General features: G+C 56.3%; 1 protein-coding gene across 38 annotated transcripts in view; it reads left to right on the plus strand.

Moving 5' to 3' along the window:
- Positions 1–9,982, plus strand: part of GGT1 (gamma-glutamyltransferase 1) — a 33,047-nt gene extending 23,065 nt beyond the window's left edge. For 21 of the 38 annotated variants that reach the window (XM_055375201.2, XM_055375219.2, XM_055375211.2 and 18 more), the window contains 9 exons: positions 1,293–1,485; positions 1,878–2,035; positions 4,065–4,214; positions 4,738–4,874; positions 8,389–8,576; positions 8,808–8,935; positions 9,037–9,149; positions 9,231–9,344; positions 9,649–9,982. In XM_055375201.2, coding sequence (XP_055231176.1) covers positions 1,293–1,485; positions 1,878–2,035; positions 4,065–4,214; positions 4,738–4,874; positions 8,389–8,576; positions 8,808–8,935; positions 9,037–9,149; positions 9,231–9,344; positions 9,649–9,795 — 1,328 coding nt within the window. In that variant the 3' untranslated portion in view covers positions 9,796–9,982. Of the gene's footprint in view, positions 1–1,292; positions 1,486–1,877; positions 2,036–4,064; positions 4,215–4,737; positions 4,875–8,366; positions 8,577–8,807; positions 8,936–9,036; positions 9,345–9,648 lie in introns of those variants that run through there. The other 17 variants (XM_063704752.1, XM_055375192.2, XM_055375177.2 and 14 more) reach the window with 2 other exon arrangements.
- Positions 9,983–13,155: the final 3,173 nt, after the last annotated feature.

Genomic DNA, 13,155 nt, shown 5'->3' on the forward strand with positions numbered 1-13,155 from the left:
GGTGGGAGGATTGCTTGAGGCCAGAGTTTGAGACCAGTCTTGGCAATGTAGCAAGACCCCTGTCTCTACAAAAAATAAAAATAAAAAATTAGGCTGGAAGTGGTGGCTCACGCCTGTAATCCCAGAACTCTGAGAGGCTGAGGAGGATGGATCACCTGATGTTAGGAGTTCAAGACCAGCCTGACCAACCTGGTGAAACCCCGTCTCTACTAAAAATACAAAAATTAGCAAGGCATGGTGGTGCATGCCTGTAATCCCAGCTACTTGGGAGGCTGAGGCAGGAGAATTGCTTGAACTCGGGAGGTGGAGGTTGGGGTGAGCCAAGATTGTGCCATTGCACTCCAGCCTGGGCAACAAGAGTGAAACTCCATCTCAAAAAAAAAAAAAAAGCCACGTGTAGTGGGGTGTGTCTGTAGTCTTAGGTACTTCAGAGGCTGAGGTGGGAGGATCGCTTGAGCCTGGGAAGCCAAGGCTGCAGTGAGCCATGATTGCACCACTGCACTCCAGCTGGGACAACAGAGTGAGACCCTGTCTCAAAACAGACAAACAAACAAAAACCCTTATAGTTGGATGGGGAAACTGAGGCTGGGAGAGGGGACAGGAAGGAGGTTAAGGCTCAGTCTTGCCTCTCTGGGGCAGTAGAAAAGAGGCAGGGAGCCCTTTCTTGGGGCTGGCTGTGTCTTGAAGGTGGCCTGTGCTTGACCTCGGTCAGGGTGGGATCTGCTCTTGTTTTGGCACATTCTGGTGGAGCCCATGAGTCTTACAGGATAAGGCCTTGTGGTCAGCGAGATGGGAGGGGGTCTGGCCTGGCACAGGATTTTAGACATGCAGGCACCTGCACAGACAGACACCTCATCCTGGGACAGCAAAACCCGGCCACATGCTACTGCTTCCCCTGCTGTGCCCTCCTCAGACATCCCTGGTCCATGTACACTCCTACCTGCTGAGCCCCTCCTAAAAAAAAAAAATTAAACATCCCCTCCTAAAAAAAAAAATTAAAATTAAAAAATAAATAAATAAATTAAAAATCCCCTTCTGCTGGGTGTGGTGTTCACGCCTGTAATCTCAGCTACTCAGGAGGCTGAGGTGGGAGGATTGCTTGAATCCAGGAGTTCGAGATCAGGCTGGGCAAGATGGCAAGACCCCAACTCAAAAAAGAAAAAAAAAATCTTTCCTCCTAAGCCTCATTGCCCCATCTGTAAAATGAGTCAGGGACTGTGCCTGGGATGCTGCCTGCGAGAGATCCCGATGTCCCCCACTCAGGGTCACTAACTGTGGCTCTCTCTCCCCAGGGGGGCTGTCAGTGGCAGTGCCTGGGGAGATCCGAGGCTATGAGCTGGCACACCAGCGGCATGGGCGGCTGCCCTGGGCTCGCCTCTTCCAGCCCAGCATCCAGCTGGCCCGCCAGGGCTTCCCCGTGGGCAAGGGCTTGGCGGCAGCCCTGGAAAACAAGCGGACCGTCATCGAGCAGCAGCCTGTCTTGTGGTATGTCTGTGGGTGCGGCCCCCTGACACAGGCAGGGCAGGCACAGCCCAAGGACCTTGCAGGCCGTAGCAGCAGTGGAGCGGCCCTCTGCCTTCAGGACCCTGTGCTGATAATGGGATGAGGAGATACAGACCCTTCCCACCACGTGTGGGGACACATTCTGAGCGTGGGGTCCCAGTGGCCACTGTGGCTGGCCATGTGTCCTGAGTGGCATGGGACACTAGGAGGCTCCCGGAAGGGACACTAGGAGGACGAGCGCTGAGTGACAGGGCCACCCACCTGTGACAGGCGCTGCCCCTGCTTTGTGCTGGTCTCCCGTGTGGGCAGGTGTGGGGGGTGGTGTAGCTGAGTCCACCCCACCTGCTGCCTCACATGAGCCCCCTCTGCCCCAGTGAGGTGTTCTGCCGGGATAGAAAGGTGCTTCGGGAGGGGGAGAGACTGACCCTGCCGCGGCTGGCTGACACCTACGAGACGCTGGCCATCGAGGGTGCCCAGGCCTTCTACAACGGCAGCCTCACGGCCCAGATTGTGAAGGACATCCAGGCGGCCGGTGAGTGGGTAACCTCAGGGGCCTGGGTGAGGAACTCTGCAGTGGAAACCCTGAGCTGTAGCCCAGAGCCATGGGGTCCTCCTGTCTTGCCTGAGCCTGCAGGAAGTTCCTGGTGGAGGAGGGTCAGTGACTGGCCATGTGGGTCCACAGCTCCTGCTTATATCAAAACCAAGAGAGGCCACACAGTCCAGGAGAGCAAGTCCCTGTTGGGGTAAATGCAGGTGTAGGCAAGAGCCAGGGCTAGGGAAGCACTAGAATACAGCCTGAAGATCCAGGAGGACTTCTTGGAGGAGGTGGCGGCTGGGCTGCAGATAACTTTGTTAGGCAGAGAGAGGGAGGGATTCCTAGCAGAGGAACAGCTGGGCTAAGGCCCAGTAGAGGGCGCTTTGATTCACCAAGAGGGTTACAATGGATGAGGGTCGCCTTGAGAGAGGCATGGGGAAGGGGATTTGTGGGGCAGGGGCCTGGAGCTTGGCTGTGGCTTTCTTCAGGTAATTTTTGTCACTGTTTCATGGAGGAGGGTGATTAGCGTGTCGACCTTTACCACTGAGGCTGGAAATTGGCATGCCAATACCCTGTCTGTCTGGAGCTGACTCCAGGAGAATTAAGAGCCTCCCTCCTCTATTCATTCATCATGAGGAGAAGAGGCCAAGCGGCAGGGACACTGGCAGGAATTCTCCAGTTAGAAAAGGCCCTCTGAGCCAGGCGCGGTGGCTCACGTCTGTAATCCCAGCACTTTGGGAGGCCGAGGCGAGTGGATCACCTGAGGTCAGAAGTTCAAGACCAGCCTGGCCAACATGGCGAAACCCTGTCTCTACTAAAAATGCAAAATTAGTCAGGCATGGTAGGTTGTGCCTGTAATCCCAGCTACTTGGGAGGCTGTGCCAGGAGACTCGCTAGAACCTGGGGGGCTGAGGTTGCAGTGAGCCGAGATTGCACCACTGCACTCCACAGAGTGAGACTCCATCTCAAAAAAAAAAAAAAGAAAAGGCCCTCTGAGGCCAAGCTTGGTGTCTCGTGCCTGTAATCCCAACACTTTGGGAGGCTGAGGTAGAAGTTGAGGCCAGGAGGTCCAAGACAAGCCTGGGCAACATAGTGAGTCTACAAAAAAAATATTGAGAAACTACATAAATATAGTGGGGGTGGGGGTGGGGAACAAGAAAACAAAAAATTCAAAGCATAGTGAAAAGAAATATAGCAAAACCCGGCCGGGCATGGTGGCTCATGCCTGTAATCCCAGCACTTTGAGAGGGCGAGGCATGTGGATCATGGGGTCAGGAGATCGAGACCATCCTGGCTAACACAGTGAAACCTGTCTCTACTAAAAATACAAAAAAATTAGCCACGTGTGGTGGCGGGCGCCTGCAGTCCCAGCTACTTGGGAGGCTGAGGCAGGAGAATGGCGTGAACCTGGGAGGCGGAGCTTGCAGTGAGCCGATATCGCGCCACTGCACTCCAGCCTGGGCGATACAGCGAGACTCCGTCTCAAAAAAAAAAAAAAAATAGCAAAACACAACAAAAAAATTAAAATTTGCTGGGTGTAGTTGTGCCTTTAGTCTCAGCTACTGGGGAGGGTCTGCTGGAGGATCACTTGAGCCCAGGAGTTCAAGGCTGTGATTAAGCCACCGCACTCCAGCCTGGGTGACAGAGCAAGATCCTATCTCTAAAAAAAAAAAAAAAAAGAAAACACTCTGTGGCCACAGATGAGAGAAGGCAGACAGGAAGCCAGTAAGCCAAGCAGGCAAAGGGCAGGTGGCCCCAGCCTGGCTGTTGGGTGGTGAGCAGTGTCAGGGAGACAGGAGTGCCGGAGCTGATGAGGTTCCCAAGGAGGTGAGGTTGCCTGTGGCCCCCTCCCAGGGCACAGTCCCACCCCTCCAGTAGTGCACTCTGTCCTCCCTGGTAGGTACAGGCTTTTCCCCACCACCATGGTGCAGCCATGCCTGCCCCCAACACCACTGCTGCAGCTCCATCCTCCACGCAGTGGTGCAGCCCCATCCCAGCGCCCATTTGAGCTGCTGTCCCATTGCAGGGGGCATTGTGACAGCTGAGGACCTGAACAACTACCGTGCTGAGCTGATCGAGCACCCGCTGAACATCAGCCTGGGAGACGCGGTGCTCTACATGCCCAGTGCGCCGCTCAGCGGGCCCGTGCTGGCCCTCATCCTCAACATCCTCAAAGGTGAGTGGTCGCACCACAGCCGTGTGGTAGGACCCATGACACTGCCTCTCTCTCCCCACGCCCCACCCCTGCTGCATCTCTGCTCGCCCCCCATGCCACGTCTTTCCATCACTGAGCTCCCGAGGTGTGTCCCTGCGTCACAGCTCACCATGTCCTGAAGGAGGCAGTGCAGAGTCACAGGGCTGAAGCGGGCAATGCTCAAGGGTTGGAGGAGGAACAGGAGTCATCAGGAGGGAGAGAGGTGCAGGAGCTCAGGGCTGCAGGGCCGGTCCAGAGGGTACCCCGGTCCAGTGGGTGACCCTGCCACTTGGTCATTGAATGGCCAGAGCTGATGCGTGACGTGAGGTCCAGGCTCGGGAGCCCTCACCTTACTTCACTCTCACCACAGCCTTCTGAAGCAGCTGCTGCTATTGGTTATTAAACGCTCCTTGAGGTGGGCAAAGTGGCTCAGGCAGGTGTTAACCCTCTGAGCCCCTCAGAGCCTCTGGGGCTCAGCAACATGCACCTGGCTCTGATCAACCAGGGTACAACTTCTCCCGGGAGAGCGTGGAGACCCCCGAGCAGAAGGGCCTGACGTACCACCGCATCGTAGAGGCTTTCCGGTTTGCCTACGCCAAGAGGACCCTGCTTGGGGACCCCAAGTTTGTGGATGTGACTGAGGTAAGGGGCAGGGGCTGGCCCACTGTGGGTGTGGGGCTTGCCGTAGAGGCATCAGGTGGGCTCCCCAGGGTGGCTACAGCCTCACATATGCTTTATGAATCCATTCCTGCCACAGACTTCGATTGCGGGCCTACTGTGTGCTCGGATGGACTCGTGGGTGACCCCCAGTCTTGGCTTCTGCCGCACAGAACTGACAGTGTGGGGAATTAGTGGCCACCCTCCTACCTCAGGTCCTTTGCACATGCTGTGGTTCTCGAGTGCTCAGTGCTGAGATGAGGAATGCATGGGGGCATTGCAGCCCTCGGGCATGGTGAGATGGATGGGTGAAAGGGAGAGGGCCAGGTGAACAGAGACCTCGGCCACCCACTCCCTGTCACTCCAAACTAACGCTTCCCAGATGCCACCCTCAGCCCTGCACCACCTGACCCACTCACTCAGTAGTTGCCCCAGCTCCACGCTGGGTCCCTATAAGACCCTGTCATATCCCTTCCCGCTGAGGATCCTCACATCCCTCCTTACCTACTTGGGTCCTTGGCATTCCTGGGCAGATCTGCAGACCCCCCCACACTGACCAATGATCTCCCAGGAGGGGCGTCAGCTGCCTGGGTGGTGTCTTCTCTTTCCCCGTGAGCATTCTGCACCTCTGACTCCCGCTGCAGCCAGTGACCTGGTGTCTTGTCTCTCTGAGGGGACAGAGCCACTGCAGCGTGTCCCTCTGCCCTCCTTTTTGGCTAAGGCCAGCTCCTTCATCTACTCGCTGGCTCGGGGTGCTGTTCCTACAATGCTCCTTTCTGCCTCTGATGATTTACTTCTTTATCACGGCTTATTCCCGAAAGAAAGGCAGCTGTTGTTGCTCTAGAAACTTCTATCTGCTGCCTCCTTCTGTCCTTTGCTCCTCTTAGAGCAAACATGGCTGGGCTATGTCCTCTCTCCCTTCAGGGTATCCCCTCCCCTGCTCTATCCCCATGCCACCAGATCGCCATGTCCAGCCTCAGTTTCCCCATCAGGCCCCACTCAGCAGCATCTCACACAGCTCACCACACTCTCCTCGAGTTTTCATTTTGCAAATTTTCGCACCTACAAAAATGTAAAAAAAAACCCCAAAACTGCCCAAGCATCAATGTTCCCTTTTCCTGGAGTCTGCAGTGTGGACGTTTCTGCCGGATTTCCTAACTCTCTCCGTCTCCACCCACATCTATTGGGATTTGTGTTTTTCTGAGGGATTCCACAGTAGGTTACTGATGTCACACCTCAGGGTGTGTCTCAAAAGTGAGACTTGAACATAGCACAGCAGGATGTCAGGGTGACACAACCTGCTGTCCCTTCTCTTTACCTACAGTAGGCTCCCTTGGCGTTTTGTTTTTGTTGTGTTTTTGTTTGTACACAGAGTCTCTGTCATCCAGGTTGGAGTGCAGTGGTGTGATCTTGGCTCACTGCAGCCTCAAACTCCAGGGCTCAAGCAATCCTCCCACTTCAGCCCCCTGAGCAGCTGGGACCAGAGGCATGTGCCACCAAACCTGGATAATTTTTGTATTTTTTTTGGAGACAGGGTCTTGCCCAGACTGGTCTCAAACTCCCGGGATCAAACCATCTTCCCACCTCAGCCTCCCAAAGCGCTGGGATTACAGGTGTGTTTTTTTTTTGAGACAGAGTCTCGCTCTGTTGCCCAGGCTGGAGTGCAGTGGCGCTATCTCGGCTCACTGTAAGCTCCGCCTCCTGGGTTCACGCCATTCTCCTGCCTCAGCCTCCCGAGTAGCTGGGACTACAGGCGCCCGCCACACCGCCCAGCTAATTTTTTGTATTTTTAGTAGAGACGGGGTTTCACCGTGATCGCGATCTCCTGACCTCGTGATCCGCCTGCCTTGGCCTCCCAAAGTGCTGGGATTACAGGCATGAGCCACCGTGCCTGGCCTATTTTGTTGATTTTTAAAGCCCAGGGCAGTAGTCTTGGAAAATGTCCCACATCGTGGATTTGCCTTTCTGTTTCCTTGAGGGCAGATTCAGACAGAACACCTTTCCCTGGGATTGGTCAACTAATCCGTGGGGTGTTGCTGAAACTTTATTTTATTTTATTTTTGAGACGGAGTCTCGCTCTGTCCCCCAGGCTGTCCCCCAGGCTGGAGTGCAGTGGCGGGATCTCGGCTCACTGCAAGCTCCGCCTCCCAGGTTCACGCCATTCTCCTGCCTCAGCCCCCCAAGTAGCTGGGACTACAGGTACCCACCACCGCGCCCAGCTAATTTTTTGTATTTTTAGTAGAGACGGGGTTTCACTGTGTTAGCCAGGATGGTCTCGATCTCCTGACGTCGTGATCCGCCCTCCCAAAGTGCTGGGATTACAGGCCTCGGCCTCCCAAAGTGCTGGGATTACAGGCGTGAGCCACCGCGCCCGGTGTTGAAACTCTCTTGAGGCATTTTCTTCGGCCTTCGGGTCCATCCTCTCTGTCTCCTCCTTGACCTCCTCATCTCCTCCTCGCCACTGCCTTGGGGACCTTAGCCAGGCTCATGGCATCCAGCAGCCACTCAATGTCAATACCTCCATGTTCATCTCTCAGCCCGCCCTTGCCCGTGAACCCATGCTTATTTATTTATTTTTTTTATACGTTCACCCATGCTCTTCAGGTCTGATGAAGTATCCAAAATCAAGCTCCTGACCATCCCCAAACCTGCCCCTTCTGCAGGGTTTACCTCGCTAGTCGGCGCCATCCTTGATTCTTCTCTTTCTCCCACCCAGGCCATCATCTCTTGCCTGGTGGATACCCACAGCCTCCCCTTTGGGCTTTATCCTTATCCCCGTCATAGCTGCCAGAGGGACCCTGTGAAAACACTCCCCAGCCTGCTCATTCCTCTGCCCTAAGCCTGCATGGCACAGAGCAAAAGCCAGTTGTTATGGGACCTAGGAGGTCCTGTGGGATGGGCCCCAGCCTGCATCTTCATCCTCTTCTCCCCACCCCACTCCATTCACTCTCTGCCTATCGCTCACCAGCCTATACCACCTGCCTCAGGGCCTTTGCACTGACCATTTAGGCCACATTCCAGGCTCTTTTCACACGTTGCCTCCTCTGAGAAGCCCTCCCTGACCACTCTGCCCATACCTCATGCCTCTTGATTCCCCTTACCTGGCTTGTGGTTTCAGCACTTTCCCTGTGTGTGTTTGTTTTTCTTGGCATGAGAGCAGGACCTAAGTGTCTGTTCCCCATTGATTCCCCAGTGCCAGGCATGCAGTGCAAACTCTAGAAATATTTTTTGCATGAAGGAATGAGTGATTGAATGCAGCAAGGGTCTGGAGGCTGAGGACCAGGCAGACAGACATTCAGAGTTGCTGGAATGCAACAGAGACAGGGAGTCAGACTGGTCATGCAAGGTCCTGGGCCTGCCCTTGGGTCCTGGGGAGCCACAGAAGGTTGTGGGTGCCAGAGGGTTGCGGTCAGAGTCACAGTCAGGGGCCTTCTGAGACCTGTGCCCCCTCCCCATCCTCCCTCCCCACCTCCTCAGGCCAGCTCTGGGGTCTCGGCAGGTGATCCGCAACATGACCTCTGAGTTCTTCGCTGCCCAGCTCCGGGCCCAGATCTCTGACGACACCACTCACCCGATCTCCTACTACAAGCCCGAGTTCTACACGCCGGATGACGGGGGCACTGCTCACCTGTCTGTCGTCGCAGAGGACGGCAGTGCTGTGTCCGCCACCAGCACCATCAACCTCTAGTAGGGGCTGCTGGGCCACCTGGGTGGGAAAGGGCCAGGGGCGGGTGGCCCAGGGACTGCCCACTTATCCAGTAAGGTGGCTCCTCACCTCTTTTCCTGGTGGGAAACTGAGGCCCAACCTTGGTAGCTTATCCTGGGCCTCTCAGTGAGTATGTTTGAGCCTCAGTGGGTGGATAGGGACCAGGCTGGGCCAGGCAAGGTCGGGCACTGTCTGACCTGGCTGGGCGGTAGCTTTGGCTCCAAGGTCCGCTCCCCGGTCAGCGGGATCCTGTTCAATAATGAAATGGACGACTTCAGCTCTCCCAGCATCACCAACGAGTTTGGGGTACCCCCCTCACCTGCCAATTTCATCCAGCCAGGTATGGGGTGGAGGTCCGGGGGTGGGGGACTGGGGTGGAGAGGGGCGGGTGTCCTGGGCAGGCAGCTGACGGGCATCCCTGTCTTCTCCCATCGGCCGCAGGGAAGCAGCCGCTCTCGTCCATGTGCCCGACGATCATGGTGGGCCAGGACGGCCAGGTCCGGATGGTGGTGGGAGCTGCTGGGGGCACACAGATCACCACAGCCACTGCACTGGTATGTGTCACACCTTTTCTCCCTGGCCGTGCCCATCCTGCGCAGCCCCCAAGCCATGCTGATCACACTCCCATGCCCCAGGCCATCATCTACAACCTCTGGTTCGACTATGACGTGAAGCGGGCCGTGGAGGAGCCCCGGCTGCACAACCAGCTTCTGCCCAACGTCACGACAGTGGAGAGAAACATTGACCAGGTGGGCTGGGGGTTGGAGAAACTGAGTCACGGTGTGGGGCCCCAGGGCATCCTGGGCTGGAGGCCTGGATCATCACAGAGTGGACAATGGTTGGTGTCCTCTCTCTAGTGCCTGGGCCATCTGGAGCCCCTGTGCCATGAGGGCCAAGCCCCCTGCTCCAATGAGACCCAGCAGGCCCCAACCTGCTCTTTCTGATGACCTGGCCTGAAATGGCACCACCTGGGCTGAGGCCTGTGACCACACAGATGTGGTTCAGGTGGCATCTGGAGCCCTGCTCAGGCTTCCCCTCTCCTCCCACCCCCAGGCAGTGACTGCAGCCCTGGAGACCCGGCACCATCACACCCAGATCGCGTCCACCTTCATCGCTGTGGTGCAAGCCATCGTCCACACGGCTGGTGGCTGGGCAGCTGCCTCGGACTCCAGGAAAGGCGGGGAACCTGCTGGCTACTGATTGCTCCAGGCAGACAAGGCTGACAAGCAATCCAGGGACAAAATACTCACCAGGACCAGGAAGAGGACTTTGGGGGATGGGCTTCTCCTGTGAGCAGCAGAGCAGCACAATAAATGAGGCCACTGTGCCAGGCTCCAGGTGGCCTCCCTGGCCTGTCTCCCCACTCTCTGGGCCTCAGTGTATTGTGTGTGAAATGGAGCCATCTGGCTGGGGAGGAACAGAGAGGTGGGATTCGGAGATCTTCACAATGCGGGCACTGGAACTAGCCTCAGCATCTTCAGCATGGGGAGAGCCAGGCACATGGCTGGGGGCCAGGGGAAGTTTCACACCAAGCTCTGCCCCTTTCCACCCTGATCCCTCGGACTTTGGGGCCAGGCCCTCCCTTACTGGGGCTGGGCAATGACACTACCTAGGATCAGCCACCAGGGGGTGCCACGACACTGGCGCTTTCTTAAGCAGAGGGTGGCCAACTGATGCTGGGAACCCAGGCGCCTTCTCAGACCCGTAGGCGTCCAGCTCACCCTGCCGATGACACTGGAGGTGAAGCTGAGGTCTGAGGAATGGGCACTGGGCAACAGGCTGGAGGAAAACATCTCGGTCAGAGCCATGCCCCTGGGGGGTTTCCAAGTTTAAGCCCAGAGTGAAACCCAAGCTTGTGATCCTCTCCAGAGGGAGGCCTGGTTCTCAGGGAACAGCAAACAGGAAGATGTCCCCAGATCCCAGGGATCAGGGCTTGGACCAGCCGGGGATGCAGCCCAGAGGGAGTGGGTCCGGAAGGAAACAGCTAGACACAGCAGCCTTCACCATCGGCAGCCCCTCCAGGCCTCCCTCAGGGCCTGCTCCCTCCTCTGTGCACAGTTCCAACACCTGGGGCAGGGTTCTGGGAAGGGCTGGTGGAGGTGGGCTGGTGGGAGGCGGTGATCACAGCCCAGCACCTGGATATCACCAGGGGCACTGGGGCCAGGGGCCAGGTGAGGCCAGGTCGGGGCTATCCTTCAGGAGCCCCGAAGACCTGGTGATTCCAAAGGGCCCATAGACAAACAGGGTTTTCTGCCTGTGGAGTCAAGTCCCACTGGGTCTGAGCTCTGGAGGGCTGTGTCTCTGGGGCTCTGCAGGGGTGAGATGGAGGTGGGCTCAAATGGTGTACAAGTCACTCCTCAATCCTTATTTTATTTATTTAATTTTTTAAAAAAAATTTAAACCAATAGAGATGGGGTCTCACTATGTTGACCAGGCTGGTCTTAACTCCTGACTTCAAGCAGTCCCCCCATCTCAGTCTCCCAAAGTGCTAGGATTACAGGGGTGAGCCACTGCACCCGGCCTCAATCCTTATTTTGGCCTGAGAGGAAAGGCCGTGGCCCCATTTGCAGGGGAGAAGACTGAAGCTGGAGGGGCAGGCCTTGCTCTGGGTTGCACAGCAGCAAGAGAAGTGGGAGCTGGCCACGAGGCTTCCTCGACTCGACACGCTGGTGGGGTACACCCTGGTTCTCCAGGTCCCATGGGGCTCAGCCCAGGACTACCTCGGGGGGTGAGGGACTTAACTCCTCTCCTTCATTCTCATCGCCCCTCCCCCCATCATTTCCTGAGGAAGGACATTCAGGGACCTGAAGGAGCGGCCTGCCCCTCCATATCTGTGGGTGTTTCTCATCAGGTGGGACAAGAGACTGAGAAAAGAAAGAGACACAGAGACAAAGTATAGAGAAAGAAAAGTGGGCCCAGGGGACCGGCGCTCAGCATACAGAGGCCCCACGCTGGCACCAGTCTCTGAGTTCCCTAGTATTTATTGATCATTATCTCTACCATCTCAGAGAGGGGGATGTGGCAGGACAATATGGTAATAGTGGGGAGAGGGTCAGCAGGAAAACATGTGAACAAATGTCTCTGTGTCATAAACAAGGTTAAGAAAAAGGTGCCGTGCTTTGATGTGCATATACATAAACATCTCAATGCATTAAAGAGCAGTATTGCCACCAGCATGTCCCACCTCCAGCCCTAAGGCAGTTTTCTCCTATCTCAGTAGATGGAATATACAATTGGGTTTTACACATTCCTTTGCCCAGGGACGATCAGGAGACAGATGCCTTCCTCTTATCTCAACTGCAAAGAGGCCTTCCTTCCTCTTATACTAATCCTCCTCAGCACAGACCCTTTACGGGTGTCGGGCTGGGGGACGGTCAGGTCTTTCCCTTCCCACGAGGCCATATTTCAGACTGTCACATGGAGAGAAACCTTGGACAACACCTGGCTTTCCTAGGCAGAGGTCCCTGCGGCCTTCTGCAGTGTTTTGTGTCCCTGTTTACTTGAGATTAGGGAGTGGTGATGACTTTTAACAAGCATGGTGCCTTCAAGCATTTGTTTAACAAAGCACATCCTGCACAGCCCTTAATCCATTAAACCTTGAGTCGACACAGTACTTGTTTCTGTGAGCACAGGGTTGGGGATAGGGTTACAGATTAACAGCATCTCAAGGCAAAAGAATTTTTCTTACTACAGAACAAAATGGAGCCTCTTACGTCTACTTCTTTCTACATAGACACAGTAACAGTCTGATATCTCTTTCTTTTCCCCACAGGGACCTTCCTGGCTGTGCCTCGGATCAGGACCAGAATGACACCCATTCATTTCCCTGGGCCTTTGCTCGGGCGGTCCCTGCACCCTGGCCTCTGCTTGACCAGGATGGTGGGGAGAGGAGGGGGGACGTCCCCCACACTGCTGTCTCCACTGTTCCTGCTGCCCAGGCCTCTGAGCTTCCAGGACTGCAGCGGGTGGGTGGGTGGCCTGGCCTAAGCCCAGGAATGCACTTCAGCTCCTGGTAGAGCAATGTCACTGAGGCTTGGGAGTCGGGTGGGGACGGGAGGAGGCGTCCGCAGGCCCCCCTACCGTGAGAGGCAGCCGTGGGAACAGCCTACCTCTAAACAATCACTGCAGCCCAGGCTGACCAGGGGCTCTGGCCAGACATAGGGGCCTGGCAGGCTGTGTGGCCTGTAAGGACACAGTCTGTCTCTGTGCCTCAGTTTCTCTGCTGCCCAGATGGAGAGGCCCAGACTCCAGGTGTAGACATCTGGAGCAGGCAGTGTTCAGCTGGGGAGGGAGCGGGGAGGACTATGGGGGCCACGTGGGAAGAAGTCCAGCCCACATCACCTGCACCCCTGCTGAGCCTGGTCAACAGAGCCCCTCAGTGGGTCCTCACTCTCCTGGCTGCCTCCCATTTAGGCACCCTGAGGCCTGCGGAGAACAGAGCCAGGCCAGTGTCCCCAGAGAGGCTGCGCTGCCAGCACAGTAGTAGCAGATTTGGATTCAGGGAAGTAGACCTGCAGCCAGGGTGGGAAAGAGCTGCAGGTGGGGTGGAGCCCCCACATG

This window comes from Gorilla gorilla, chromosome 23 (genome assembly GCF_029281585.2).
Source record: "Gorilla gorilla gorilla isolate KB3781 chromosome 23, NHGRI_mGorGor1-v2.1_pri, whole genome shotgun sequence".
In the NCBI taxonomy this organism is placed as follows: Eukaryota; Metazoa; Chordata; class Mammalia; order Primates; family Hominidae; genus Gorilla; species Gorilla gorilla.